The following is a 26,490-nucleotide window of genomic DNA, read 5'->3' on the forward strand; positions in this document are numbered from 1 at the left end:
TAAACAGATGTGAATTGTGGTGGACAGGTAAGGACGTGTCTATGAGGCATTTTAACATTCTTACAACACTTATCCTCCTTTGTAGCGGAGCACGATGTGTGGAGGATGAAATAACACCAACACAGAAACAGGATCCATTAAACAAAACAAAGTAATGAAGAGAAACTGGCCTGGAGCAGTTTTAACTGGTCCCAATAAAAACACCCAAAAAATTAGAAAATGGTTTAACACTTAGGGATCTGATTTAACCTAACAATAAATGTTTTATTGGGACCCGTTAAAAAGGAGCAGAAATTATAGCATCAGCCACTTACCCAATGTGCTATTAACTGTAACAGTGTTAAACACGTTTATTTAGTAAATTCCCTATTTACATGGAAACAATACAAACAGTAAATCTTCTGAACTGTTTTGCAGGACTCAGCCTCAATACCAACTCCACAGGACCAAACATCAACATGGATTTATAATATACGTTACATAGGTAATTGTTTAGTGTACAGAAGTGAAGCAGGAACCAGTGAATGTTGAAAAAAATGGCAAACCTCTACCTTTGATGAATGAGCTGATTATTATCCCCAGAATACAGGAAGTTGGATTATTACTCAAATTTAATACATGATGGGTTCATCAAGTTCCTATAGGATCGAAAAGACATTCGTAATTTCACAACAGCAAAAGTGTGTGTTTGTGTGTGTCTGAACGATGTTGATGATGAAGCCATTGAATAAGTCAAAAGGAAAAATGTGGCTAATTAGTAGAAATGCTAATGATACATCAAAGGTAAAAGGAAATAAAATCATCCTATAATTGAGTTGAGTTCATATCATAGTCACTTCTACAGAGTTTGTCTGGATCAAGTTTAAGTCTGCTTATCAGTTATTAGTAATAAGTAATTAAAATTACTGGATAAAAGTCTGGTATTGGTCGAGTTATCAAGCTTTCCTGATGAGTCTGAGGAAACAAACCCTGACAGAGTCACAGACTGTTATAAATGTGAACGCAGCAGCTCTTGAATTTTGTTTTAATGTCTGCATTGACTCGAGCTGTGCAATGTTACACAAAACTTTACATTACTTCACTGTTTAGTAATGGACAGAAATCACAATGTATGCACCTGACACCAAGACAAATGCCTAGTACTGGTACATGTTCTTAACTGTGCATGGCAATAAACGGTTTATGCTTCTAAACAGTGCACATTTATACAGCTGGTTCATTCAGGCTGAGACAGTGTCCACAAAGTAAAATGGTGGCTTAACTGTAGTTTATATCCATAGAGCTTTTATTTTGTTGAAGCAGTTTCCTCTGTGGACCATCTTACCAACTTCTGATAAAAGTAAAAACTCCACCTCTAATTTATTTTCAGAAAAGCTGCAGTGTTTTTGTTTTAATGATAAAAGCTGTTCATTTGAAAACTTTTTTCTCCATCACCTCCTTTACTTGAATAGGGTTTTATAGAGCTGCAGCAATAATGGAACTAATGAAAATAAATACTTACAAGGCAACATTTTGCTGTTTTTGGATTCTCAAAGATTTCCTGCCTCAGTAAACTGAATTTACTGGTTGGACACAGTGACATGTTGAGGCATGTTCTTAAGACATTTTGCAATACATTAACTTCATAAAGAAATGAGTAACAACTCTTCAGATTAACTTATGAAATTAATGCTCGGCAGCATCTGTGGATGAGACATGAAAAAACAAACTGGAGGAACACATAATCAGATTACATTCTGTGGCAGTGACTTATTTTTCAGTCAGAACTCAGTATCATTTCCACCTGCCTGCTGCTGCTCAAAGAAAGGAAGTAAGCAGCTCTAACCAGCTCTGACCAATCAGGTGAGAGGAGAAAGAGGATGAGTGCTGTAATTATTCACTCCCTGTCAGACATTAATGATGACATCGTCATCTTCGTCCCTCATTTCCTCCTGTAAAGTGTCCCTCCTTCTACCTGCTCCCACCACCTCCTCGTTGTCCTCCTCACTACCTCCGCAGGGGCCAATGATGTACCTGTAGTCTCCTCCTATAGCCATTGCAGCTCCAGACCCCACCATCAGCCAGTCCTTCTCCTCGTCCTCCCCCAGCCGCTGCCAGGGGACACTCCAGCCTGATGATGATGCTACTGCCACCTCCTCCAGTCCCAGGGCCCTTGGTGCTCCTCTCCCTTCTCTGCAGGGTTTCTCTTCCTCCCCCTTCAGGTTTATGTAGAGTAATGGCTCTTTCAATGGGGGGCTGGGGGACAAGCTGAGCCACAATGCCTCCAGCTGGGAGACAAGATGTTGGAAACTGGGACGACATTTGGGAACTGGACTCCAGCAGCTGTGCATGATCTCATAACTGAAAACCACAGAAGATGGATTTAGGCCGCGGGAACAAACACTCAGACTAAAGATTATTAGTGTTGTTTTGTGCAGACTCACATGTCATCCCTACAGTCTGGAGGCTTCTTCAGTCGTTCTCCTTTGATCAGGTACTCGTAGATCTCAGAGTTCTCCACACCAGGGTACGGTGTCTGACCACGAGTCATGACCTCCCACATTGTCACTCCAAATGCCCACTGACAGCCAGAGAAGACATATTATGAACTACATGTTAAAATACAGGAGACTGGACTGTCTCAACCTACAACATGTTAACAAAGATACTATGCCAGGTTCCTCCACCAACCAGTTCTGTCTTTCTGGTTCAAAACCTGGTTTAGCTTCTCAAACTAAATTAATCTACAATGCACTGAAATTTAGCAAGGAATGATAATTTAGATAATTTAACACAAAGTAAAAATCATTTCAGTCAGATGAGTTGTTCATGTTGATTCCAGATGTTGAATTAAAAAATCTCTCTTTGATCATGTTATTGACATTTGTCTTTGCTCAAACTGAACCCAGTGAATGTGAGAACAGCTGTAACGATGGTAACTGTACAAAACAAAGATGAGGACAGGTTAATAAATATTTTCAAATTCTGATGCCAGAATTTACATTGACTGTAAAGGACATTCATCTGATAAGTTTCCCTAATTTAAATCTTAATTGTTAAATGACATGCTGCAGCATTAATAGAAGTTTTTAGACATCCAGGGACAGTTCTTTGTGTGTCATTACCACGTCGCTCTGGGTGGTGTACACATTGTCAGCCAGACTCTCCAGAGCGATCCACTTCACAGGCAGTTTGGAGACAGAGCCCTGTCTATAATAATCTCCACTGTAGATCTTTTTGGAGAGTCCAAAGTCTGCAACGCACACTGTCATGTCTTCATTTAGCCTGGAAGAGACGTGATTCTTACTGGACTATTAAAGGTTTCACTCTGTGTTTGAACTAAAGCTGAAAAGTCATGAAAAATATTAAATTAAATTTATTCCTTAATATCATGACAAAGTTTCTGATTAAAAGTCAATTGGTTGTTGCGATTTTCTTTGTTTTGGTTACAGGCCTTAACCAGCTGTTATTTATGTCACCTGTATGTATATGTTTATGCCCAATCATCAACAAACAACTAAAAACCTGAGTTGGTAGAAACATAGAAAGGCTAAAATGATTGATTATTATTAAATCTCTGCCTGTTTGCATGAACAAGTGAATCTCTGACAGCTTGGTGACTGACAGACTCACATGCAGTTTCGGGCGGCCAGGTCTCTGTGGATAATGTTTCTGCTGCTCAGATACTCCATCCCCCGCGAGATGTCCAACACGAACTGGATCAGGCTTTGCAGGGACAGGTCCTGGTGAGGGAAAGAAGAACATGTGAAAAGTCAGCTGTAGGAAATGTACCAATATTATGTCAAAGTGCAGCTAATGTTTTTATCTTTATTCTTTCACAGGGAGACATTCTCTTTGAGCAGGGCTGTGTTTGTGAACACTTACAAAGGGCTGCTCCCCAATCCGTGACAGGAGCAGGAACGTGTGCAGATCTCCGTGTTTCATGAACGGGAGAACCACCATTGGGATTGGTAGACGCTGTCCAGGACGCCGGTGAAGACTTACTCCTGTTGGACAGGACAGTCTGTCAATCAAAGCATATGATCTCTGACCCCAGAGTAATGTGTCTGTGTGTGTGAGTGTTAGAGAGAGAGACAGACAGACCGATGAGCTGGATGACATTGGGGTGGTGGAAGTCCTTCATGTAAGCAGCCTCCTTTAGACACTGCTCAATGTCTCCTGACGAGGTAATGTCAGCTGCAGCAGGAAACACAAATTATGAATAGGGTATTAATCTGGGCCATTCGACACCAAACTTTGATACCTAACCAGGGTCTGACATTGCAAGCATTTCACATATGCGACTCAGAAGTAGAGTATGTGAATATAGAAAACTGCAAATTTAGGGAAGACAGTAAGTGAAATAAGCAGATCCAGAAATATAGTTTTAATAATGCAGTCTGTCGAGAATACGGAGAGCTGCATGAAGCGCTGCAGGAGCAGAGACAGATCCAGCTCCTAAAGACTAAGCCTATGTTTTCACGCAATAGAAGCTTCATGAACAACAAGCCAATGTTTTATCGTGTTCATAGCGATTAGTGAAGAACACATAATTGGGAGAGTGGACAGAATACCACGGGAAAACTGATATTGTGGCTCAGGAACAGAGACAGATCCAGCTCCTAAAGACTAAGCCTCTGTTTTCACACAATAGAAGCTTCATGAACAACAAGCCAATAAAAGTAGTTCATTAAAACACCTGTTAAGCAAACAAACTTGCAGCGAAGCCACAATATCAGTTTTCCCGTGGTATTCTGTCCACTCTCCCAGTTATGTGTTCTTCACTAATCGCTATGAACACGATAAAACAATAATGTTGAGCCTAACATAGTATCATACAACTGAGCCAGTTCTTGTGGAATCTCTCTAGGTGACAGCCCCTCTTTCTGTAGGGAAGAGGAGAAACGAGAACCTGTAAGTGAGTTCTAATTTCTATAAATGTTCTTTATTTGTTGGTAAGAGTGGTGGAGTGGTTAGTGCTGCCGCCTCACAGCTAAAAGGTTGTGGGTTTGTGTCCCTGGCTGACCATGGCATATCTGTGTGGAGTCTGCATGTTCTCGTGCTTTGGTGGGTTTTCTCCCACAGTCCAAACACATGCATGTTAGGTTCTTTGGGGACTCTAAATTGGCTGTAGTCGTGACTGATTATCTGTCTGTGTACGTTTCTCTGTGTTGGCCCTGAGACAGCCTGGAGACATGTCAAGGGTCGACCCTGCCTCTCACCCTATGACAGCTGGGATAGGCTCCAGCACCCCCATGACCCTGAACAGGATATTTGGTTAAGGGCACTGGATGTTTTATACTTCACTCAGTGGTTAATATCAGGACCATTCTTCATTTCATGCAGAATTTACCAAGTCTGTGTGTTTTTATTTATTGGTAAATTTTCACTAAGAAGATTTGTAGTTTTATTTTGTCTGTAAAAAATTAACCAGAGGAGTGGAGTCAACCTGAGAGTCAGATCGGTGTCAGTCTGATGAAGATCTTGTGGCATATGTCTTAAATTCATCCAACGGAGAAGAAGACAATCACCTAGACTCACATTTGAGCACTTTCACAGCCACTTTCTGCACAGACGAGTCTTCAATCTTCAGGTAGGCCTCCCGCACTGAGCCAAATTCACCTGCATAGGCAAACACAGTTCTGCATATATCACCTCATTTCAGTGTCTGGTGCAGATGTTGATAATTTTAGACATGTAAAACCTTTTGACACCAAATTAAAAAAGCGTAGTTACACTGTTGTGTGGCAGTTATGTTACCTTTTCCCAGCATGTGTCCCAGCGTTATCAGTTTCTCTGAAATCAGGACGTCTTGCAATTTGTTCTTCAAGTCGTTGTTGATCCCAAGACTGTCCACTATAGCAAAACACACAAACACCAGGTCTAAAGTGTGTCAACCATGAGAAACCACAGAAGAGGTTTTTTCCATCCACCAGTTTACAGAGTCAAAACATTGGAAATGAAAATGTAAGACCCACGTGTCATCTCCTGCAACTCTGCACCGTTCCTGCTGAAGGACTGAGCAACTGTGAAGGAGACCAAGCTCTCAGGACCTGGACCCTTAAAAACCAAACTGAAAATAAAGAAAATGCCAACGTTAAATTGTTTATTAACACATTTTACATCAGTTTGGTTATTCATCATCACATCTCTTGTACAGGTCCAACTCAACACTGACTGAGCGCATTCCTAACAGTTTATTTTCAAACTAGACTTGCAGGCAGTTGTACCTTGGTCTAAGTATTTCCACTCACCAGCCTGGGTAGTCAGTCCAGTCCCACAAGATTAAATTCTTTTATAAACCTTTTAGAAAGTTTAGCTGAGGGTCAAATTAAAGTGCAAGTCTAGTGATTTGCTTAATTTTGTTCTCAGGTACAGTTTTATTTTCTAAAAAACAGTTCCTCACTGTAGTATTTAATCAAAAAAAACAATAGGAAGTATACAAATAATTAGTTAGGGACTTTTTCCAGGAGCGGGTTTATCCACATTTGGCCTATGGTGAATTGTTTTGTCAGTGTTGGTTTCAAACAAATTTAAGTGTACTACTACATCTGGTGATGGAACACATATGTAAACATCACATGCAGAGTTTCGTACCCAAACTGTGTCTCTTTTCCTCTACGGTGAGCAAGCATGGCAAACAGCAGACCGACCACAGTGGCCACCAACAGGCCAAGCAGCAAACCCACCCACATGTGGTTCCGCTGGACTTGGAACGGCACTGAGAGAGCGACAGAGAGTCAATCAGCCAACCCTCTGTTTCCATCCTGTCTAACTTTAAACATCTAAATATTACCTCAAAACTCTGTTTATAACTGTGCTGTTTGGTATCTACCTGAAGAAGGCAGCACAAGAACCGAGGGGGTCCAGGGTCCACAGCCCACTGAGGTGCAGGCTGAGACCTGGAAGGAGGCATTAAAGAAACGTCCTGCTCCTGAAAGCTGAGCTGAATTCTCCTTAAACAGCAAGGGCTCCTAAACACAGCAACATTCGGGGAAACAAACCTCTGAGTAAAGTGGTCACATGACCCACATTTCATCGTGACATTACCAGTAAGGCTGAGATCTTACCTGTGCTTCACCCCCCAGAGTCCACTGCACTTTGTAGGCCAACAGTTTCCCTTGAAGCTCGTCGCCCTTAAGCTTCGCCCAGTTCAGAAACAGCTGCTGCTCTGAGAGTTCAAAGGTCAGATTCCTGGGGGCCGCTGAAGGCACTACTTGCAGGATCACACACACACACACACACACACACACACACACACACACACACACACCCATGAGGAGTCTTAACGTCTGTAACTAGCTCATTGTTTATCAGATCTGTGAGTCAATGTTGTGAGACAATGTTGTTTATAATAAATATTTTAACTGTCTGATTTCTGTGTTCCAGACAGCTGCTGATTTTTTCAATAAAATTACAACTAAAAATTAATTAACTTTCAACTTTTAAAATTAATTAAAATTAAAATGACCATTATTTAAAACACTGATTTGCAGCAAAATGTCATCCAGCTGCAGACTCATAATCATCTCCACATAAAGAAACAGAGAGAGAGATGAGATGAGAGTAAGAGACATCAGATGATCTCTGATCATCAGAGACCACCTGTAGTATGTTCAGGTTTCCACCCTCTGTGATGCGGTATAAGTCTTATCATGCACTTCTGTCCCGACACTTTGTTTGTTTTGGTTGTTATTTTTGTCCTTTTGGCATATCGAAAGGACGGGGTCCGGGTCGCCACAGCGGATCATTGTCCGCCGCTTCACTTCTGAACTCTGAATTCATCCACGTCTTCTTTCCTCAGCAGAAGCTGGAGGAAGGGAACAGACAATTCTGGTCTAACAAAGAGGCTGCAGGTGTGACGTCAGTGTCTGCAGCCTGCAGGTGGCGCTGAAGGGGCTGCTGCTCTCCTTTCATATGGATTGAGGCCACAGACAAAAGCCGATTGTACGGAGAGAACTGGAATTTGCTGGATAACAGCCAGCTGGGACACCAACACACAACAGGCAAATGCACATTAACAACCACACAATGGATCAACAAGTGAGTGAGCAGCTTCAGAGTTGAGCTCAGAAGAAATAGGAACCAGCAAACTGCAGGATCTCTGCAGTACATAAAAAATCTAACCATTTTTATTCTGATCATTGAAAACATCTTTAACATTAGGCCACAAAGTTTACAGATGGTGAATCAACAGCTCTACATCAGCAGCAGCAAAATTTCCTCACACAGTCTTCAGTCAGACACTGAGCTGCAGTGACAAAAGACTGTTTACATGCAATTAGGAAACCTGGTTGTTTGAAATCTGCGTATACATGCAGAATTTCTCCTTCACCTCAGCCTGGTTTATAGATTTTAATTGTATAGTGACAGAACAAGCTCTCTTTTTCCTTTGTTGTGTTTGTATTACTGCAGAGTGACAGCCTGGGGGATAAGAAGGAAGGGAGTGGGGAGACACAGCTGATAATGCACAGTGCAAACTGTGCAAACTGAAATTATTTTTAAATACGGGGGGAAAGCGACTTATTTTGATGTCTAGGTAGTTTGTGTTAGTTTGATTTTCAGTCTAACCTTGACTTAAAAACAAGGTGACACTGCTCCGTTAATGATCTCTCCTTTCAGTCAGCCTTCACTCTGGGGCTTGTTCTAGTCTGCAGCCTTTTGTTGCATTATTCCTCTTTTTAGAAGTGTTTTGAATATTGGGAGTGAGGCTGCTGAATGTGCAGTTTCGCAGCTCATCCCTCCATCAATGATCACTGAGCTGAAGTTTTGCTTCTGATCTTTTGCTGTGTGGTGACAAACTACCAGACACTGTTCGTTGGCAGAGCGCAGTGGGCGGAAGGAATTGTAGACCTGGATGAGGAAGTTCAGGTAGTAAGGTGCTTTTGGTCCTGTTTCTGCACAGTGAGTTGGGTTGCATTATTATAAATGTTAGGGTCTGATTTTTGTGATAATGTAGCCTTAAAGACAGATTAGAGGTGGTCAGTAAAGCTTAGTTGAGCATTAATGATGATAATTGGTGTTTCCTGGGAAACCTAGTTTCTCTTTTTCCTTACTCTGATTTCAGAAACCATCATTCTTGTTCATGTGACACTTAAGTAATCAGCTTACCTGAGAAAGCTGACTGTAAAATGGTTACCTAAGTCCATGTAAACGAACAAGTGTTTAAACAAGATCTTACCTGACTCAGGTGTCTGGAAGCTCAGCCAGGGGGAAAAAAGAGACGCTCCCACCTCGTTCACACAGGACACCCTCACGCTGTAGTTGGAGTGACTTCTGAGACTGGACAGAACCAGAATGTAAGGAGGAACCAGAACTTTTTGCTCAGGGAGGTCCCACCTCCGTGCAGACCTCCTCGAAACCTGGGGGGGGACATTTTTAACACTGTGAACATGCGGTGGGGGTTGGACCAGTGTGTGTGTGTGTGGTGGTCCCAGCACCGCATAGAAGACACCAAGCAAAACTTTTCAGCGCAATGATCCCACGATGGTGGAACGAGCTACCAAACGCTGCACGCTCAGCTGACTCTCTCCCAATATTCAAAAAACCGCTGAAAACAGAACTCTTCCGCATCTTCCTATGCACTTAAATCTTTAATATAAAAAAAAAAAAACCTTTCTGCTCTCTTTCACTTGTATCTTGTGAACTGTGAACACTTTTCTGATAGGACTTTGCTTTGATGTTTTCTCCTTGACTTAGATTTTTGCTTGCCTTGTACCTCACTTGTAAGTCGCTTTGGATAAAAGCATCTGCTAAATGACTAAATGTAAATGTAAATGTAAATGTGTGTGTGTGTGTGTGTGTGTGTGTGTGTTACCTGGAAAATGCAGTGAGACAGCTCAGAGTAACCGGTGAAGCCTGGTTTCCAAGACAATGTAACATTATTGTCCACCATCCTCAAGACCTGTAGTCCAACTGGAGGTGAGGGCAACACTAGACCCAAGCCCCCAAAGAGATTTCATTCATTCAATCGGAGCTCAGGAACTGCAGCAGGTTCAACAGAGACTTTTTCTACTGCCACAATAGGTTTTTGTACACAGTAATGGTGGGAAGTACATTTTCTCAACTGTTGTACTACAACTTAGAAGTAATTGTATTATTTAAGCTACAGGCTAAGGACCAACCCAGTGGACTTTGCAGTCTCTGTACATCATGGATCTGCTGACGTAGCCACAAGTACATTTATTTTTTCTGAGCTGAGGGTAAACAATTAGTGGTACACACCCTGCACAGCTGCGTGAGTCATAAGACAGAAAGTTGATCCAGCCGGTGAACTCACCTTTAATCTGAACCGTCCCCGTCCTGGAAACTGAGATTCCTCTGGTGTTCTTAGCTTCACAGTAAACCTTGATGCTGCTGTTTACACCTGCAGACAGAGACTGATCAGTGATGTATAGACCTACTGAGTGTGTTAGGCTCTGTACAGAGGGGATGTGTGTCCTATTTGTCTGATAGGTAAACAGCTGATGTTCAGATTTTAACTCTCTACATACTACTGAATGACAAACTCAGTGGGACACAACTGGCTTTTAAAAACTAAAAAAATACACAGTCCAGACCCCTCGGACATCTCAGCAGTGTCTTCATCCATGTTGTTCGCATTTTGTATTAGCAAATAAAAGACCAGACTAGAACCAATGCCAGCTCTGTGTGTGCGTCAAGATGCAAATCTATTAACAGAAAAATCCATCACAGACCAGAGAGTGTGTGGGCGTGTGTATGTGATCGTGGAACAGGATCACGATTCAGCAGTCATACGGACAGTAATGGTCTTCCGTGTATTGATTGAAAACACCCATTAAAACATACAAAGTGATGGTGGAAAAAATAATTGAACAAGAATAGTTGATTTGCATGTAGCTGAAAGGGGTTACAGAGTAATTTCAAATATTAATCAGTCCATGGTTACACATGTTGTCTATAATTGGAGATGGTCTTCTTCTGTGGCTGCTCTTCTGAAGCAGTCCTAAGGAAGAGCCTACAGAGACCATGACCAAGTCATGACCAAGACCTTAGTGTATCAAGACAAAGACAAGACCGAGAATTTAAACAGTTGCAACCAGGATAATATCAAGACCAAGGCCCGATGAGACAAAGTCAAGACCCCAAGACCAGACAAATGAAATCAATGGATTTTATAAATACAGGGAAAATATTATGACCACCTGTACAATTTAATACAATGCAATTCAGCAGCTCTGCCATGAATTCTACTTTTACAAGGTTAAAATTTCTCAGTTTTTAGCTGAAACTGTCAGAAAGGTGACAATTCTACTCTGTTTATAATTGAGGTCCAAGTGGGTAGTGGAGTCATACTGGAGTGCATTAGAATATGAGGTGGTTCTAATGTTTTGGCCACCTCATTCATTTTAAGTAGGTTGGCCATGGAGCAGTTTAAATAATTAGACATCATATTATGCTCTGTATGGTACTGCACGCAGCATGCGGAGCATGTAGCGTTCACTCCGGAGCATGAACACATGCTGAACAAATTTGTCACCACATGTCCCATCAACCCAAACTCACAAAGTTAACACTGCATTGGTCACATCCCTCCTCACTATTAACTAACACCATGGTAAATCAGGTCACTTGTGCATAAGCTAATTGACAAATAGCTGTCAAAAAAATGAAACTATTGTAGTGGAATATACACACTTATAATAATATGTATAGCTAATTTTGTCAAAATTCTTTTTTAGTTTTTGTTATAGTTTTGCTACAGAGGCACATTGCTACACTATATCCTCTATCTTACATAAGATTAGATTAGATTTAACTTTATTGTCATTACGCATGTACAAGTCAAGGCTATGAAATGCAGTTTAGTAAGAGAAATCCAATAAGCAGTGCAAAATATACAATGTGTACAGTATGTATAAGGTGGGCACTATTATGGACAAAATGTACATGTGGAAGTGCTATGGACAAAATAAAAGAGATGGAGGTACTATGGACATAATATACTACAACGGTATATTATCAGTTTTCCTTACTAAAGCCTGTTTCTTTAGTATCTCTGGTTAATAAATGCATCAGTGCAGAACTATATTCAAACTATACCTATTCATACTAAACCTTTTGATTGACTGTGATCGATACTTATTGTATATAGAATAATATATTCATTTACTGTGGTTTAAATAGTATAAGAGCTTAAATGTCGGACCTTTTAAAAAATGTATATTAATGTTTAGGCCATTCAGCTCTGTTTTAGGATACAACAGTTAAATACTGACATTGTGCTTTGCTTTAAGAAAAATAACCCTCTTTGAATTTTAAACTGTACCTACATCTGTAGAGGTGGAAGGTGACAAATTAGGAGCATAACAAATAGTTACAGCAGCTAGGGCAAAATCTGATATTAAGATTGATTATTTGGCAGGAAAGCCAACATAACAAGACATGTTATGAAACATTTTTTTCTATTATTTTGTTCACAGTGCCATTACTTTTTCTTGCAACGTTATGACAGGAGGAGCCAGGAATCAAACCAACAATGCTATGATTAGCAGATACGAGCATTCTTTTCTTTAAAAAACTATACAAACACTGTAAATCAGCAGATTCTGACCTTGGACCTGGAGGATAGAGGGAGATGGTTTAGGCTCTCCCTCCTGGACCCCCCCCAGCCACCATAGCACCTCCACAGGCTCAGGTGGGCCAACAGCTGCACAGGTGAGGTTGAAGGGGACATTTGGGAATGTGGCCACATCCTGGGGCTCCTGGATAAAGTGAGGGACCCCTGAAGGAGACAGATGAGTGATGTCTTTTTGGTCACAGGACATTTCAGGAAAACACATCTACTGCTGCTGGACTGACTGTATGCATTCAGGGTCCTCACCCTCCACCGTGATCCAAGCTTGTTCTGAGGAAAACGTCAGACCATGGAACTCCACCTCACACCAGTACTGACCAGCATCCTGCTGCTGGACTGACTTTACACTGGAAAAAACAATGCAGAGCATCAGAACCTGGACAGTAATGAGAACCCCAACCCTAACGGGAAACAGAAGCTTATCTAAAGCCGTAAAAAAAAAAAAAAAAGAAAGAAACTGGAACCAGATACATGTTTGGTCAGAACTAATGATAAGCTGTTTGCATAGTAACATGGATGTTCAGACAAGTATTGCAACCCCCATTCCAAAAAAAGTTGTGAAGATCTCTAAAAAGGTAAATAACAACAAAATGCGAAGTCCGGTAAAGAATCTTTCCTAAGGGCCCAAAGATCAGGCGCATCCATTTTTGACCTTTGGCCTTATCCCTTGAGATTCCTCCCGATTCTCGGAATCTTTTGACGATGATTTATACTGTAGATGGTGGGATCTTCAAACTCTTTGCAATTTTACGTTGAGGAACATTTTACTGAAATTGTTCCACAATTGTTTGGTGCAGTTTGTCAGATTGTGAACCTCTGCCCATCTTTACATTGCCCATCTTTCTGCCTCTCTGAAATGCTCCTTTTATACCCAGTTATTACCTGTTTTCAATTCACCCAATTAGTTGTAAAATGCTCCTCCATTTGTTTTTGTCTTGCAACAATTACTTTTATAGCCCTTTGTTCCAACTTTTCTGAGATGTGTTGCTGCCATCAAATTCAAAATGAGCTAATATTTTACATGAAATGGTAAAATCTCTGTTTCAACATCTGAGATGTTGTCTATGTTTTATTGTGAATAAAATATGGTTAAATGAGATTTGCAAATCATTACATTCTGTTTTTATTCATGTTTTCACAATATTCTGAATGTTGTGAAAAGTTCTGCGGCCTTTTCTCTGGTTTCTCAGTGGAATTACAGAGGTTTATTCTAGATGAACATCAGATATAATCATATCCTCCCTCCATCTGTCTGATTTCACAGTGAATAATCTACAGATGCAGTTCACTGTGGAGCTGTGGCTCAAATTGAGAAGCATCAGAAAGTGTTTCCGGGATCCTGGAGGTGCTTGGACCAGAACCAGGTGTGTGGATCTAACATTCCTATTGTTTCTGTGACCTCCACTGTTTCTCTTGCCTCAGGAATTTGAGAGGAAAGCTGATTAGCCAGCTACTGCTCGCTGACACAAACAGATCCCAGGTCAGTTTCCCAGCTGTCCCTTAAACTGTTTGAAAGCCTCTAAGAGTAAAGACCCTGAACCAAAACCAGTAACCAGACCCATGTTTGTATTCCTAGCAGACTGTGGCAGCTGCTGGATTTCAGTCAGGTCACTTTGTGAAAATGCTGCAACTGTGAGTTTATAAAATGCAGGTTCAATGGTCTGATTATGGTAAAGATTATGAAACCTGTTCATCTTCTACATGAAACACCCACAAATGTCTAAAAGAAATCATATGTGTCTGAGTTTGTTTTTAGATATAGTCTGCTTAAATGTTTTTTTGGGAAGGTGTAAAGCTATAGGAAGAGGAGAAATCCGAAAAAGGAGAAGCAGAAGCTACTGACTCCAGGTATGAGTTGAAGTTACCCTTGACCAGAGACCTCAAATCCAAACTAACGAATTTTCAGACTCAGAAACTTTGTGTCGAGGCTTTGGATCATTTTACACAGAACCACATGGTTGTGACTGACCCCAGTGACTGACCTGTGAAATGTCTCCCAGTGCTGCTCTCCCAGCGTGATAAACATCTGGTCAGTGCTGTACAGCTTCTCCCCATCTTTCATCCACACGATATCTGGCTCCATCACCCCCTGAAACGCACAGCCCAGCCTCACGGCGTTCCCCTGAGACACAGTTTGATTGACTGGGTGTTTGGTGAACAGCACACCTGTGGGCGGGGGGTTGGGGGGGGCGTAGAAAACATCTGTATGAATTACGATCAGTCATTTCCATCTGTTAACTGTGACAGAATCATCAGCTCTACGATCTTTTATGTGGAAAACTGCTTACATCACTTCCCTGCAATGATGACTTCACTGACAGTCAAACCCTGAGCAGCTCTGCTGTCGTCCTAATCCATGGATACCATATCAAAACATGCTGCTAACTCATGACTATGAAAGTTGCTCAGCAGCACATACACTGAGAAGAATCCTTAGTCTAGACTCTAGCCTTAAAATGACCCTGATGATCCTCACGCTGCAGCATTTTTCACTAGAGACCTGATCCACCTGTGGCAGTCGGCTGCACACAAATAGGAATTATAAAAATCTCACCGCTTTTCTAGACTTCACAAACCATACTGGACCAAATAAAACAAATCCTGATGATGAAGACTCAAATCACAAGGTTTGTGAGTGATGTGTTTGTGTTTTATGCCAATGATACTCTCTGAGAAAAGTAATTTCGGACTAGTTTTCATCATGTGATCAAATGTAAACATGCCTCTACACATTAATTACTGCCCAACTCTGATCCTGGGGTCTTGTCTCATACTGACATAAAGGTGCACATTTCGGTGACTCCCAAATACCTATAGATTGTGTCTGTTGTCCAACCAACCAAATTACATAAACCAAAAACGAACACAAGAGAATTTTATCATAATAGCCTAATAAACGTTAAGACTACTACTCATAAACAACAAAAACAAATAAATGGGCGTTAAAAACCTCTCTCATCTAAATCCATGTTGGTTAATGACTTAATAAGCGATCATCAATTCGATTTACTTTGTCTTACTGAAACTTGATTACAGCAGGAAGAATATCTAAATGAGTCAACGCCCCCAAGTCATATAATTATCATGTTTCTAGAAGCACAGGCCGAGGTGGAGGAGTAGCAGCAATCTTCCACTCTAGTTTACTAATAAACCGTAGACCTAAACATAGTTATAACTCATTTGAGAGCCTTACTCTTAGCCTTTCACACACAAACTAGAAAACTCAATAACCACTATTATTTGTTACCGTGTACCATCCTCCAGAGCAGCTGAGCATGCAGAGTTTGGTAGCTCATTCCACCATCATGGCATCATTGTGCATAGTGCTTAGTACAGATAAAGTCATCATAGTGGTGATTTTAACATTTATGTAAATGCTGACAGTAACTGCCTCAACCCTGCATTTAATTCATTATTGTATTCAATTAGGATTTTCCCATATGTAAATAACCACAGTCACTGTTTTAGTCACACCCTAGACCTTGTCCTTACATATGGCATTGAAACTCATAATTTTACAGTATTTCCTCATAAGCTCTTTTGTTCAACAATTTTCTAATAACATTTGAATTTACAATAATGTAGTATACACCAAGAATGAAAGGAAAGGCTTTCAAGACGGTGGTGAGAACAGAGATGTTGTTTGGCTTAGAGGCAGTGGCACTAAAGAAAAGACAGGAGGCAGAGCTGGAGGTAGCAGATCTTAGGATGTTGAGCTTGGCTTTGGGAGTGACGAGGATGGACAGGATCAGGAATGAGGACATTTTTCAGAGGAGAGACTGTGAACATGCCTGTAGAATGGTGCTGGGGTTGGAGATGACAGGTAGGAGGTCTAGAGGAAGACCAATGAGGAGATTTATGGATGTAGTGAGAGAGGACATAAAGTTAGTTGGTGTGAGAGAAGAGGATGCGGAAGACAGGGTTAGATGGAGGCACATGATTCGCTGTGGCGACCCTGAAAGGGAACAGCCCAAAGGAAAAGAAGAAGAAGAAGTAGAAGAAAAGGTTTTCCTCTACTTCTTCTTCTTTTCCTTACGGCTTACAGCAGCTAGAAAAAAAAAAGAATCCACTACAGCAGGTGGTTAAGTCAAAATGCTGTAAACAAATTTAAAGAAATGATTCTTTCTTCACCATGTGTCAATACAATGGACAGTAGCCACCTTAACTTTACTTATGTACAAGTTGATTATGTTGTTGATAATTCTGCAGCCTCACTATGTACAATACTCGATAGTGTTGCCCCTCTGAAAAAGAAGGCAGTAAACCAGAAGAGACGATCTCCATGTTATAGTTTGCAAACTCGCAACTTAAAACAAGCAACACAAAACTTAGAAAGCAAGTGGCATTTTCTCAATTTAGAAGAATCTCATTTAGCCTGGAAAAATAGTTTAAAACTGTACAAAAAAGCTGTGATGCCAGAACAGCATATTATTTATCATTAATGGAGGTAAACAAGAACTACCCCCGGTTTCTGTTCAGCACTGTAGCCAGGCTGACTAAGAGCCATAGTTCTGTTGAGCCTAGTATTCCCTTAACTCTGAGCAGCAATGACTTCATGACTTTCTCTATAAATAAAATTGTAGCTATTAGAGAAAAAAATCACCAGATCCTCCCTAAAATCCTTGAAAAAGTAGTTGCAATTACGTGACAGAGTACATAGTAACTAGTACAGAAACAGCACTGGTAAAAGTCACCAACCTCAACACATGCCATCGCTCTAAAATTTAGGATGATTGAGGGGTTTTTTTTGTGATGGATGTCATCAGCCTGCAGCCACTGACGGGGGAGCATGTTATTAAGTTATTTTGAACCTTCAGTCGAGACTTTATAAACCCTATAAATACACATCTCTTTTATCATCATCCTCACTTCAGTGGTAAAAACAGCACAGTCACAGCTAGATGAACTAATGCTCCAACTAATCTGACACCCAATCTTGTTTCCACTGACTGAACTAGAGAACAAACCTGCTCCTGAGTACCTCAGAGATTGTGGATCTGTTTGGGGACCACAAGCTTGACATGGCTTTGGAAGAACCAGGATCATGTTAAATCATCTGAAAAACGATCCAGCTAACTTGATAATCCACGTATGAAGTTCAGCTTGTTTCTTTGTCTCGTCTCAGGTTTATTATCGTTCTGCCAGGAACTGTGGTGAAATAAAGGTTTTTGTAAATAAACAAAAAACATGTTCAATCATGTTCTTTTGTTCACACCTGAAGCTGCCCACTTAAGCCAGCTCTCCATCAGATCTTTGCTGGATGTTTAGATGTCAATGCAGCAGATTCAGAGAAGGTCTCTTTCCACACATTCTACCTGCAGGTCATATTTCCCAACATGCACCTGGGCCTCTGACAGGTGTCTGCAACCCAGGGATGAGAAGCAGTTCACATCTTTCTAAAACTGAGCCAGTGGCCCAATGGTGACATGTACGTTTGTGGGGGAATAGAGTAAATTTTGTCATATGGTTAAATAATTAGCAAACAGGCAAAGCAGATGGGCTTATTGAAGAGGTCACAGAGAGGACAAGAAGTCACAGGGTGTGTCATGTTTAGAGGACTGCTTAAGATCACCGTAGACACTTTGTTGTTATAAGGCCCAAAAGAATGTAGTAGATAATGGGTCCTGAGATCACAAGATCTACAAGAAGGTGCAATAAATAAAAAATAATGATTTTATTGCTTCACAACTAGCATTAATAGATCCTAAAAAAGGACAAGAATGATGACTGTCAACTGCGAGCACCTGGTTTCTTCAGTTTTGTGGTTCCTTTCTTGTGTTTGAGTATAAAAAGAAGGGCTTTGAGAGATAGAAGTCAGAAGACAGCAACATCCATGTGTTGTTCTCCATGCCAGCATGTATTAAACTGAGATGGTCCAGCACGCTGAGTTATGTCTACAATTCTTCCAAGATTTAGTAACACTTGACTAAGGAAGAGGGAAAATTTCTATCACAACTGGGTAAGAGCAGCTCACTGATTCTGGGCGAATGAACTGGTACCAGCCCAACACTAGTTCTATTTTAACCAGGAATTCAAGAAGAATCAGTAATAGGTGACAAAGGTGTTGATCCGAATCAGAAGCTGATCCAACAGCAGTTCTGATATTTGTGCTGTACCAAAACCAGCTGATAAATGGTTCTTGGTACAAAGCTGCAGAACCAGAAACCACCAACAGAACCTTAGATGGTTACATGCTGTAGGTGGTAAATGGTAAATAGTCTGCACTTATATAGCGCTTTGCTACCTATTGGCACTCAAAGCACTTTACACTGCTTCTTATTTACCCATTCACACTCACAATCACACACACACTCATACACCGATGGGGGGAGCTGCTATGCAGCTGGCCAACACTCACCAGGAGCAACTAAGTTGGGGTTCAGTGTCTTGCTCAAGGACACTTCGACATGTGACTGGAGGAGCCGGGGATTGAACCAACAACTGTGAGATTGGTGGACAACCGCTCTACCTTCCTGCGTCATAGTCGCCCAGTAGGTGGTCTGTTATGTTGATTATGTGACTTTTACCTGATTTCAGATACAACTGCTTCCTGATTTAAATTATAGTGGACTTTTATTTACTTTAAAGTTCAACAGTTTCCATGTCAAATTGAAACCTGCTGTTCCAGGTCTGGTGAAGATGGGTTCTACCAAGTTCTGCTCAGTTGTTAGAACAATACGGACCATCCGAAGCTCTCAATCCCACAACCAACAGCTTTGACCAGTTAGTGTTCTTTATATCCAGACTTAATTGTAGGCTTGTTTGCTTGTGACACCAATCCCACAGATATCTGCTCCTCCAGTCACATGTTGAAGTGTCCATGAGCAAGACACTGAACCCCAACTTAGTTTCTCCCGATAAGTGTTGGCCAGCTGCTTAGCAGCTCCCCTATCGGTGTATGAGTGTGTGTGGGAGCTATATAGGCGCAGATCATTTACCATTTGTTTCTACAGTGACAGAAATGCACGTCGAACCTGTTTGGTCTGGTACAAACCCTCTAGTTTCTTCGGTGAACACACAATGGACTGGACTCTAAATTATAAGTCCAGCTGACATGACTCAGCTTCCAGATAAACGGCTGGATCACTGGGGACCGTCAACAACCAAAACCCATGTTAGTTCAACCAGAACTCGTATGTTTTATAGGTTTAAGCAGCTTTCAATCCGTGGGGCACTGAGGAACATACACACACACGCTCACACAAGTTAAATTTGAGAAATCTGAACTACGGTTTGGTACAACCAGTACTTCACTAAAACTGGATTGGAACATCACATGAGTTTTATTTGTTATTATAGCGTTAAACCGTTAAAAATGAAATTTTCGTAAACGAGTTCCGTCGTGAGTACGGAGCAGACCCACAACATTGAAGAAGCGGCTGCAGCTATGTCAGCTATGAATTACGTACCATCCGCACGGCTCCCCGCCACACTCCGAACCAAAAACACCACGACCCACACGACCGGCTTCATCTTATCACTGTCCGATCTTCACATTCGGCGGCTCGAACCCCGTTTACTCATTGAAGCCTCATCTCCAGCCGCACGGACGGGATTTAAGCAGAAAGTAGCTGGAGCGGGGAGCGGCAGTCAGGACTCTTCACGGAGCCGGTTCTGTTTAAACGAGGCAGATAAAGGGATGAATGCGGTTAATTAAATGTTGAAGGTTTTTTTTTTCGGGAGAAAGTTTGTCATCAAAGTTCTGCTCCGGTAAAAACACAGTCAACTAAGGACGGGAAACACGACCGGACCGGAAATAGCGCGACAGCGCCTTCAAAATTGAACAAATACTTATCATTCTTATTTTAAATCCTTTATTTTAAATGTAATCATATATATTTGATTTATTATTACATTTGTAATTCTTGTGTGCATTTGTCACGAAATAAATATATAAATTATCGTATTCATTTTAAAATGTTTTTTTAATTCCCAAGAGGAACTTGTTGATGATGAAAAGACGTGTGGTCAGAAAGAACCGAGAATAGAACCAGTTATCGGCTGATATATTCTATAAAACCATTGCTCAAACCTGTGGGGAAGCAAGATTGGAGTAAATGGCCGAATATTAAGAACGTCTAACGAACTAACAATCTGTGAAATCATCCAGTTGCAAAAACGTGCAACAGGAAGTATGGTTTACAATTAGTCTAACTTGACTCTAGTTTGTCCTGGTCCCTGTGGACGATGTGTGTGTTTATTATTGAGAGTTTCGATGTTACATGGGGGGCAGTCTTTCCAAAGCAGCAGATTGTTGTCTTCCCGTAGACATTGGTCTACTTCCTTCAGGTAAACTGCTTCACAGTGCAGCAAAACCTAGAATCCACCATTTCAGCGGAATTCTGACTGACCTTTGTCTTTGTTTCTGATGTTTGTAGACAATACAACTTAACAGCGGATCATCTTCCTCTGAAATCTCCTTTAGATTTGCAGCTTCTCATTTTGTCTCTGCTCATTCACAGACTTATGTTAGAAATGTGACTTTCCAAAAGCTTGGCTTCCACACTTATCATGTCTTTGTCCTTTAGCTCTTACACTTATGATAAACTGCTGCTTGCAGACAGTTAAGCCGTATAGTTACTGTGCTCAGCAACAATGAAACACTTTCAGACTGAGGCTGTCAGACACAGATCAGTTTCTTTGTCCAGTGATGACAGAGAAGCAAATGTTCTGCAGCAACATTAGTGACAAAGTTTATTAGAATAGAATCAAATAGATCTTTATTGTCATTATTGAGCAGATTTACATTTCAATGAAATTTGTTCCCTTCATTTGACCTAAACTAGGTGTGTGGGCTGCTATTTAATCCTGCAGACTTCTGCAACCCAGCCTGATGTTCTACACTGTTAAAACTTTATTGTTCAGTATTTTACTGACAAATAAAACTATGGTTGCGTTCGACACAGATATTTGTCTCAGACGTTTCCACGTTTTGTATCATGTTTACTTCTATAATATGTGCAAAGCTTAGGCAAACTTCAGCTTCACCTGCTGGTGGACACAGAACAGACTCAATATGAGACTGTGGCAGGGTGGTTAACGATCCTGCCTCACAGCAAGAAAGTCCTGGATTCAATCCCCAAACCGGACTGGATCTACCTGTGTGGAGTTTGTATATTCTCCATGTATTTGCATAAGTTTCCTTCGGTTGCTCCAGTTTTCCCTACCAATAAAAACAAGTGTTAGGGACCAGGTCAGGTTGGCTCATAGTGGTAGCACGCTCAGTCCCAGCAGCTCAGGACCAACCCTTCATCTGAACATCTGATGCAGTGATGCAGTACACCTTGTATGTATAATGACAAAAGAAGCACTTTACCTTAGGCTGAAAATGCTAATAAACATTACTGAAACACAAATGAACAATCTGATTCTCTGTGGTCAGGTGGTGCTGTCCTGCTTAGACAAACAGGAAACAGTTTACAGAAATGTTATCTTTGTTTCTCAGCAGAAAGTTTAATATAAAATTTAAGAGAAGTTCTTGCAGCTGACAGGATTAAATTAACCACAGTCTGTTGTTCCACCCTGACTCCAGTCTGTTATTTACAATGTTGAAAGCATCCACATCTGAAACATCCAGGTGAGACGAGCTTTACCACTGAAACTAAACCAGTTCTCAGTGGTCGTGTCCAGCAGATGGGATAGAAAGACGATGAAAATCATCATTAGTTCTAAATTACATTGATTAAAGTGTTAAAGTGTTAATGTCCATACACCTGTTCTCACCTGTCCATCTGTCTCAAAATTTATTCCAGGTACACATCCTTAGACTTGTAGCAGGTCTCTGCTGGATTCAGCAGAGGGGGATGCTGTGAGGAGGTCTGAACCAACTGAGTGAAGTCAGATTATTTTTTTTAGCTGCAGAAGAAGCAGCAGCTGTGGGGAGGCAGGGTCTCGGGAGAGCCTGTCACCAGATGAGCGTCTGAGGTTCGGTCTTCAGGATGAAGGTCTTCAGATAAACTTCTTCTTCGTGGCTGTGAAGCGCTCCATGTACTAAGGAAGAAACAATAGAGACCATAATCAGAAGCAAAACCAGGTTTATAGTCTATAGTCCACTGTCCCTGAACCAAGCGGGCTCAGGTCTTCTCACCTTGTCATATCCGTCAAGGTCTCTGAGCTTCTTGACTTCAAAAAGGTTTCCCTCCACAGAGAACAGTGACACCTGGGAGTCGGTCAGGATGGACAGGGGGATGGTGGACAGCTCAAGACAGTTCTCCTCAAGTCGGAGAACCTTCAGACGGGGACAGCGAGACACCTCAGCCGACAGTACTGAGATCTGGAGCCAGACCAGGAGAAAAAAACGTTTTATTAAACCTACCACATTGATGTTATTTGGGGTTCTCTGGTAAGGTCTGTGAGACCTGGTTCTAAGGTACCTGGTTCTGGTTGAGGTTAATCTCGATGGCCTGCAGCTCAGACACTTCAGCAGGGACATTCTGGATCTTATTTCGGGATAGGTCCAGCAAGTCTAGCTGCCTCAGGCTTCCCAGTCCAGAGGGAAACTCTGAAATCTTGTTCCCAGCCAAACTCAGGGTACGCAGAGCTTTGAGCAGACCCAGGGTGGGGGGCAGCTGCTGGATTCCATTCCCATTGAGACTCAGAGTCTCCAGTTTCTTCAGCTTCCCAATCTCACTGGGAATGGTGGCTGAAAATGTAAACAACAGATTTTCAGGTGTTCTAGTTGTACAGGTTCAGGACAACATAGTGGTCTGGCTACTCTGGATCTAGATCTTAAAAAGACCTGAAATTAAACTCAGATCCCGTTCTGTCCTTAGAAATAATAAATCTATGATAAAGAACTAGATGATGAGAACACAGCTAAACAGCTACCAATGAAAGAATGAATTAGTCCCAACAAACGACTGAATTTCTAATTCTTCACAGTAATGTGAATCAAACTGTCACTTCATCTTCTGCCCGTGGGCAAATACTCACTGAGTCTGTTGGAGTTGAGCGTCAGACTCTTGAGCTGCAGGAAGTTGCCGATGGCGGCTGGAAGAACCTCAATCTTGTTCCCAGAAAGATCGACAGTCCTAAGGTTGTTGGTGAGTCTCTGCAGCTCCTCTGGAAACTGGCAGCACAAACACCAGGAAACATCATGACGGATTGTTGTTTTCCATGTTTAATGTTCACCCTCTTAATGTTTAGGCTGGTGCCTTTTCTTCAGGGAAAACATGTTTTAAATATAAGGACTTGCTGCTTCAGCATGGGAAGGCTGATGAAAAGTTTTATTTCAGGTTTAATGGTTATGGATTCTGTTGTTTTTGAGTAAGTAAGAAAAAAGGACCTCAGTATTCTAACACAACTGTTTTTAAGTCCACCTAGCTCCAACTACCCATCGCTACTCTGCACTGTGCAACCATACCTGGAGACTCATTTATCACCTATTCCTCTGCACAGAGTCAGATTTTACAAATTAAATATTGTGCTTTAAAATGTGCAGACATTTAGAACCTCTATAAACTGATGTACCAACCACTTTTCCAGTAGACAACTGGTCTAATTGTGGATAAATCAATTCCAAATCAATAACTGACATAGCACAACTCTGCCAAGCACTTAAGTAATAATAGTAACTAAACTATCGTTCCTGTATTCCCATTTTTATTTGTAAAGCAAGATATATAAATACATTTCTTACAGAATGAATGATGCCATTAATGCCTCTATTTCATCTTGTTTCTCTTGTAGTGTAGCAGTGTGCTGATGTGGCAGATCTGTCAATAAAATTTAATTATAATCAGTTATGAATCCATAATCAATTATAATTAATAATTAACTATTGACATGTAGACTATTATGTTTTTGGCGTTAGTCTTAAACTGATTGAATGTGAAACAATCAAATATCTAATTAAGTTAGCCTATAACATTGCCCAGTAGTGGTACTGAATCAAAAATATCTTTTGTGTTCTTTTTATTTCACTACCAAGTAGACATCTGCCTATCACCTGAACTCATAATGTCTGTCTTCATCCATATTTAGCTCAAACTGTGGACTTGTCAAGCAGTAACTAGACTGAAGAGACTTGTGTTACTGTGGTGACCTCAGTTCTTGTCTAGTGTATTTAACATTATTATGAAAGAGTTTGATTTTGCAAAGGGAAACTACATCATGCAGAACTCCTCTTACCTGCTGTTATATTATTACAGTGGTGAGCTCATGAGGACTCACAACACATCACTCACTGTCTAAGCCACTATCTATAGCAACTATTAAACCACTGAAGAATTTTGGCAGTGGTAAAAACAATATAGAACACAATGTAAAACACTGTACAGCTGGTAACAATACAGAAACATGTTCAACTATATCCATTTTCATGATCAGAATCTTTCCTAACTTCTCACATTGAGGATGCTATGTGATGTTTTTGTAACATAGTCAGTGATGTTTTTTATATTTATTTTTCAACTGGTCCCTCTGTCTAAATCCAAAGGCCACTACGACTTTCAGGAAGCTGTGTGGCATTAGGCAGATATTTTGTCCAGGTAAAAACAGATGGATATGGGAACAGCTGAGATTTATCATCACTCACTGGGTGAAGCTGTGCGTGCACCACTTTGACAAATAGTGGTGACAAACAGTTTTCTTTCTTTTTTCTCCACACATTTAGAACTTGCTTCACACATGCTTTGATAAACTAGGCCCTTGGATACTAAAAATACCTGGAGAGAACACCTGTCTGTCTAAAGGACAGTTGTTTTTATTATATTTATGTATTATCTAAATGAAATCCTGTCAAACTTGACTAAGGGAACTGTATAGGAAAATACCCATATACAGATGGACGTGTACAAACATAACTGGCCTCTCTGTTTCATTAAGCAAACAGCAGACTGTTTCTGTGTGTAGAACATGAATCTGGTGTTAAGTTATTTAACTTAACACCGGAGGGACAGGTGGGTCTCACCTCCTGCAGTCCTTTTCCTGTCAGCTGAAACACCCCAGTCTTCTGGGAGGTTTCCAGGTGAGACTTCAGAGCAGAGTTCCCCATTCTCCACCTGTCTACCTGTGTGTCCTCAGCTGTGTGTTAGCTGACGTCTGAGGATAAACTCAGACTAAACAGAGACTTTTGTCCTCGGTCAGTCCACAGCTGTGGGCAGAATTTACGTGCATCCAACTAACGGTTTAACGGGGTTCCTCCGGGTTCTGCTTCAGTCAGTCTTAATGAAATGGTCCACTGAGACCTGTAGCAGGAGGAGGAGGATAGAATCAGCAACAACAGGCTACGTTAGGTCCTTGGTTACTGTCAGAAACCCACAGTAACGTTAGCACACTACAGTAACGTAAAGTTACAGTAACGGCAACAGTAACATACAATAGTCTAACGGTAACTAACACAGTTAGCACATAACAGTAATGTAAACGCACAATAATACACACTGATAGTAACTGTACTTTACAGTTCTGTCGTGTTTGCAGCTGTGAATCCAACATGAAGCTAAATTAGCTCAGCACGGTTAGCCTGCTTACTGCACCAAAAACACCTCAACAAACACGTTACCATGCCGTTTTACTTACAGTAAAGTGATGATTAAGGTGTCGATTTTTGTCCAATATTTGAAATCTGTCTGATAAAAGGTGCAGCACCTAATGAAACTATAAAAAAGCGATTACATTAAATTGAATCCGCCCTACTTCACAGCAGAGCAGGCTCTGGGACCGCAGCTGTGCGAGCCAATAGGAACACCGGAGAAATTACGTCACTTGTTTTGAGCACGCTCACGTTTCCCCCATAGATTACGCGTGTAGCGATTAATCTATAGGAATTAAGTATCCTGGTATTAATTGGACCATAGTTGCTTTGCAAAACAAAATCATATAAAGTGTTTTTTCTTTTTGGAATAGATCGTGTATTTATAATATAGATTAAATATAAGTATATTTTATCCATATTATAAGTTAGTATATCT

At 41.0% G+C, this 26,490-nt stretch overlaps 2 protein-coding genes and 1 long non-coding RNA gene across 4 annotated transcripts; 1 reads left to right on the plus strand and 2 right to left on the minus strand.

Moving 5' to 3' along the window:
- Positions 1–320: 320 nt before the first annotated feature.
- Positions 321–20,334, minus strand: tyro3 (TYRO3 protein tyrosine kinase). 2 transcript variants are annotated; one of them, XM_067479576.1, is made up of 19 exons: positions 19,987–20,334; positions 14,560–14,743; positions 12,824–12,924; positions 12,554–12,724; positions 10,259–10,345; positions 9,797–9,912; positions 9,161–9,341; positions 7,050–7,192; positions 6,815–6,953; positions 6,577–6,700; positions 5,958–6,052; positions 5,740–5,835; positions 5,521–5,601; positions 4,084–4,176; positions 3,865–3,986; positions 3,613–3,722; positions 3,105–3,264; positions 2,424–2,560; positions 321–2,340 (listed from the first exon to the last, which is right to left on the minus strand). In XM_067479576.1, exons 1-19 carry the CDS (start codon positions 20,048–20,050, stop codon positions 1,887–1,889), a joined length of 2,658 nt encoding a protein of 885 aa, XP_067335677.1. In that variant the 5' UTR covers positions 20,051–20,334; the 3' UTR covers positions 321–1,886. The 2 variants fall into 2 exon arrangements, with proteins under 2 accessions (XP_067335677.1, XP_067335676.1); XM_067479575.1 differs by having other exon boundaries at positions 7,050–7,195.
- On the plus strand, positions 1,755–2,846 carry LOC137101317 (uncharacterized). Its single transcript, XR_010911022.1, has 2 exons — positions 1,755–1,842; positions 1,999–2,846. It is a non-coding gene; the product is annotated as an uncharacterized lncRNA (long non-coding RNA).
- Positions 20,335–21,280: 946 nt separating the features above from the next.
- lrrc57 (leucine rich repeat containing 57) lies at positions 21,281–26,262 on the minus strand. The gene is made up of 6 exons (XM_067479594.1): positions 26,099–26,262; positions 25,488–25,764; positions 23,510–23,645; positions 22,951–23,219; positions 22,665–22,850; positions 21,281–22,567 (listed from the first exon to the last, which is right to left on the minus strand). The coding sequence occupies exons 2-6, from the start codon at positions 25,569–25,571 to the stop codon at positions 22,526–22,528; spliced, it is 717 nt and encodes a 238-aa protein (XP_067335695.1). The 5' UTR covers positions 25,572–25,764; positions 26,099–26,262; the 3' UTR covers positions 21,281–22,525.
- Between the last annotated feature and the right edge of the window lie 228 nt (positions 26,263–26,490).

The sequence above is a fragment of the Channa argus genome, chromosome 16, assembly GCF_033026475.1.
Source record: "Channa argus isolate prfri chromosome 16, Channa argus male v1.0, whole genome shotgun sequence".
Classification (NCBI taxonomy): domain Eukaryota; kingdom Metazoa; phylum Chordata; class Actinopteri; order Anabantiformes; family Channidae; genus Channa; species Channa argus.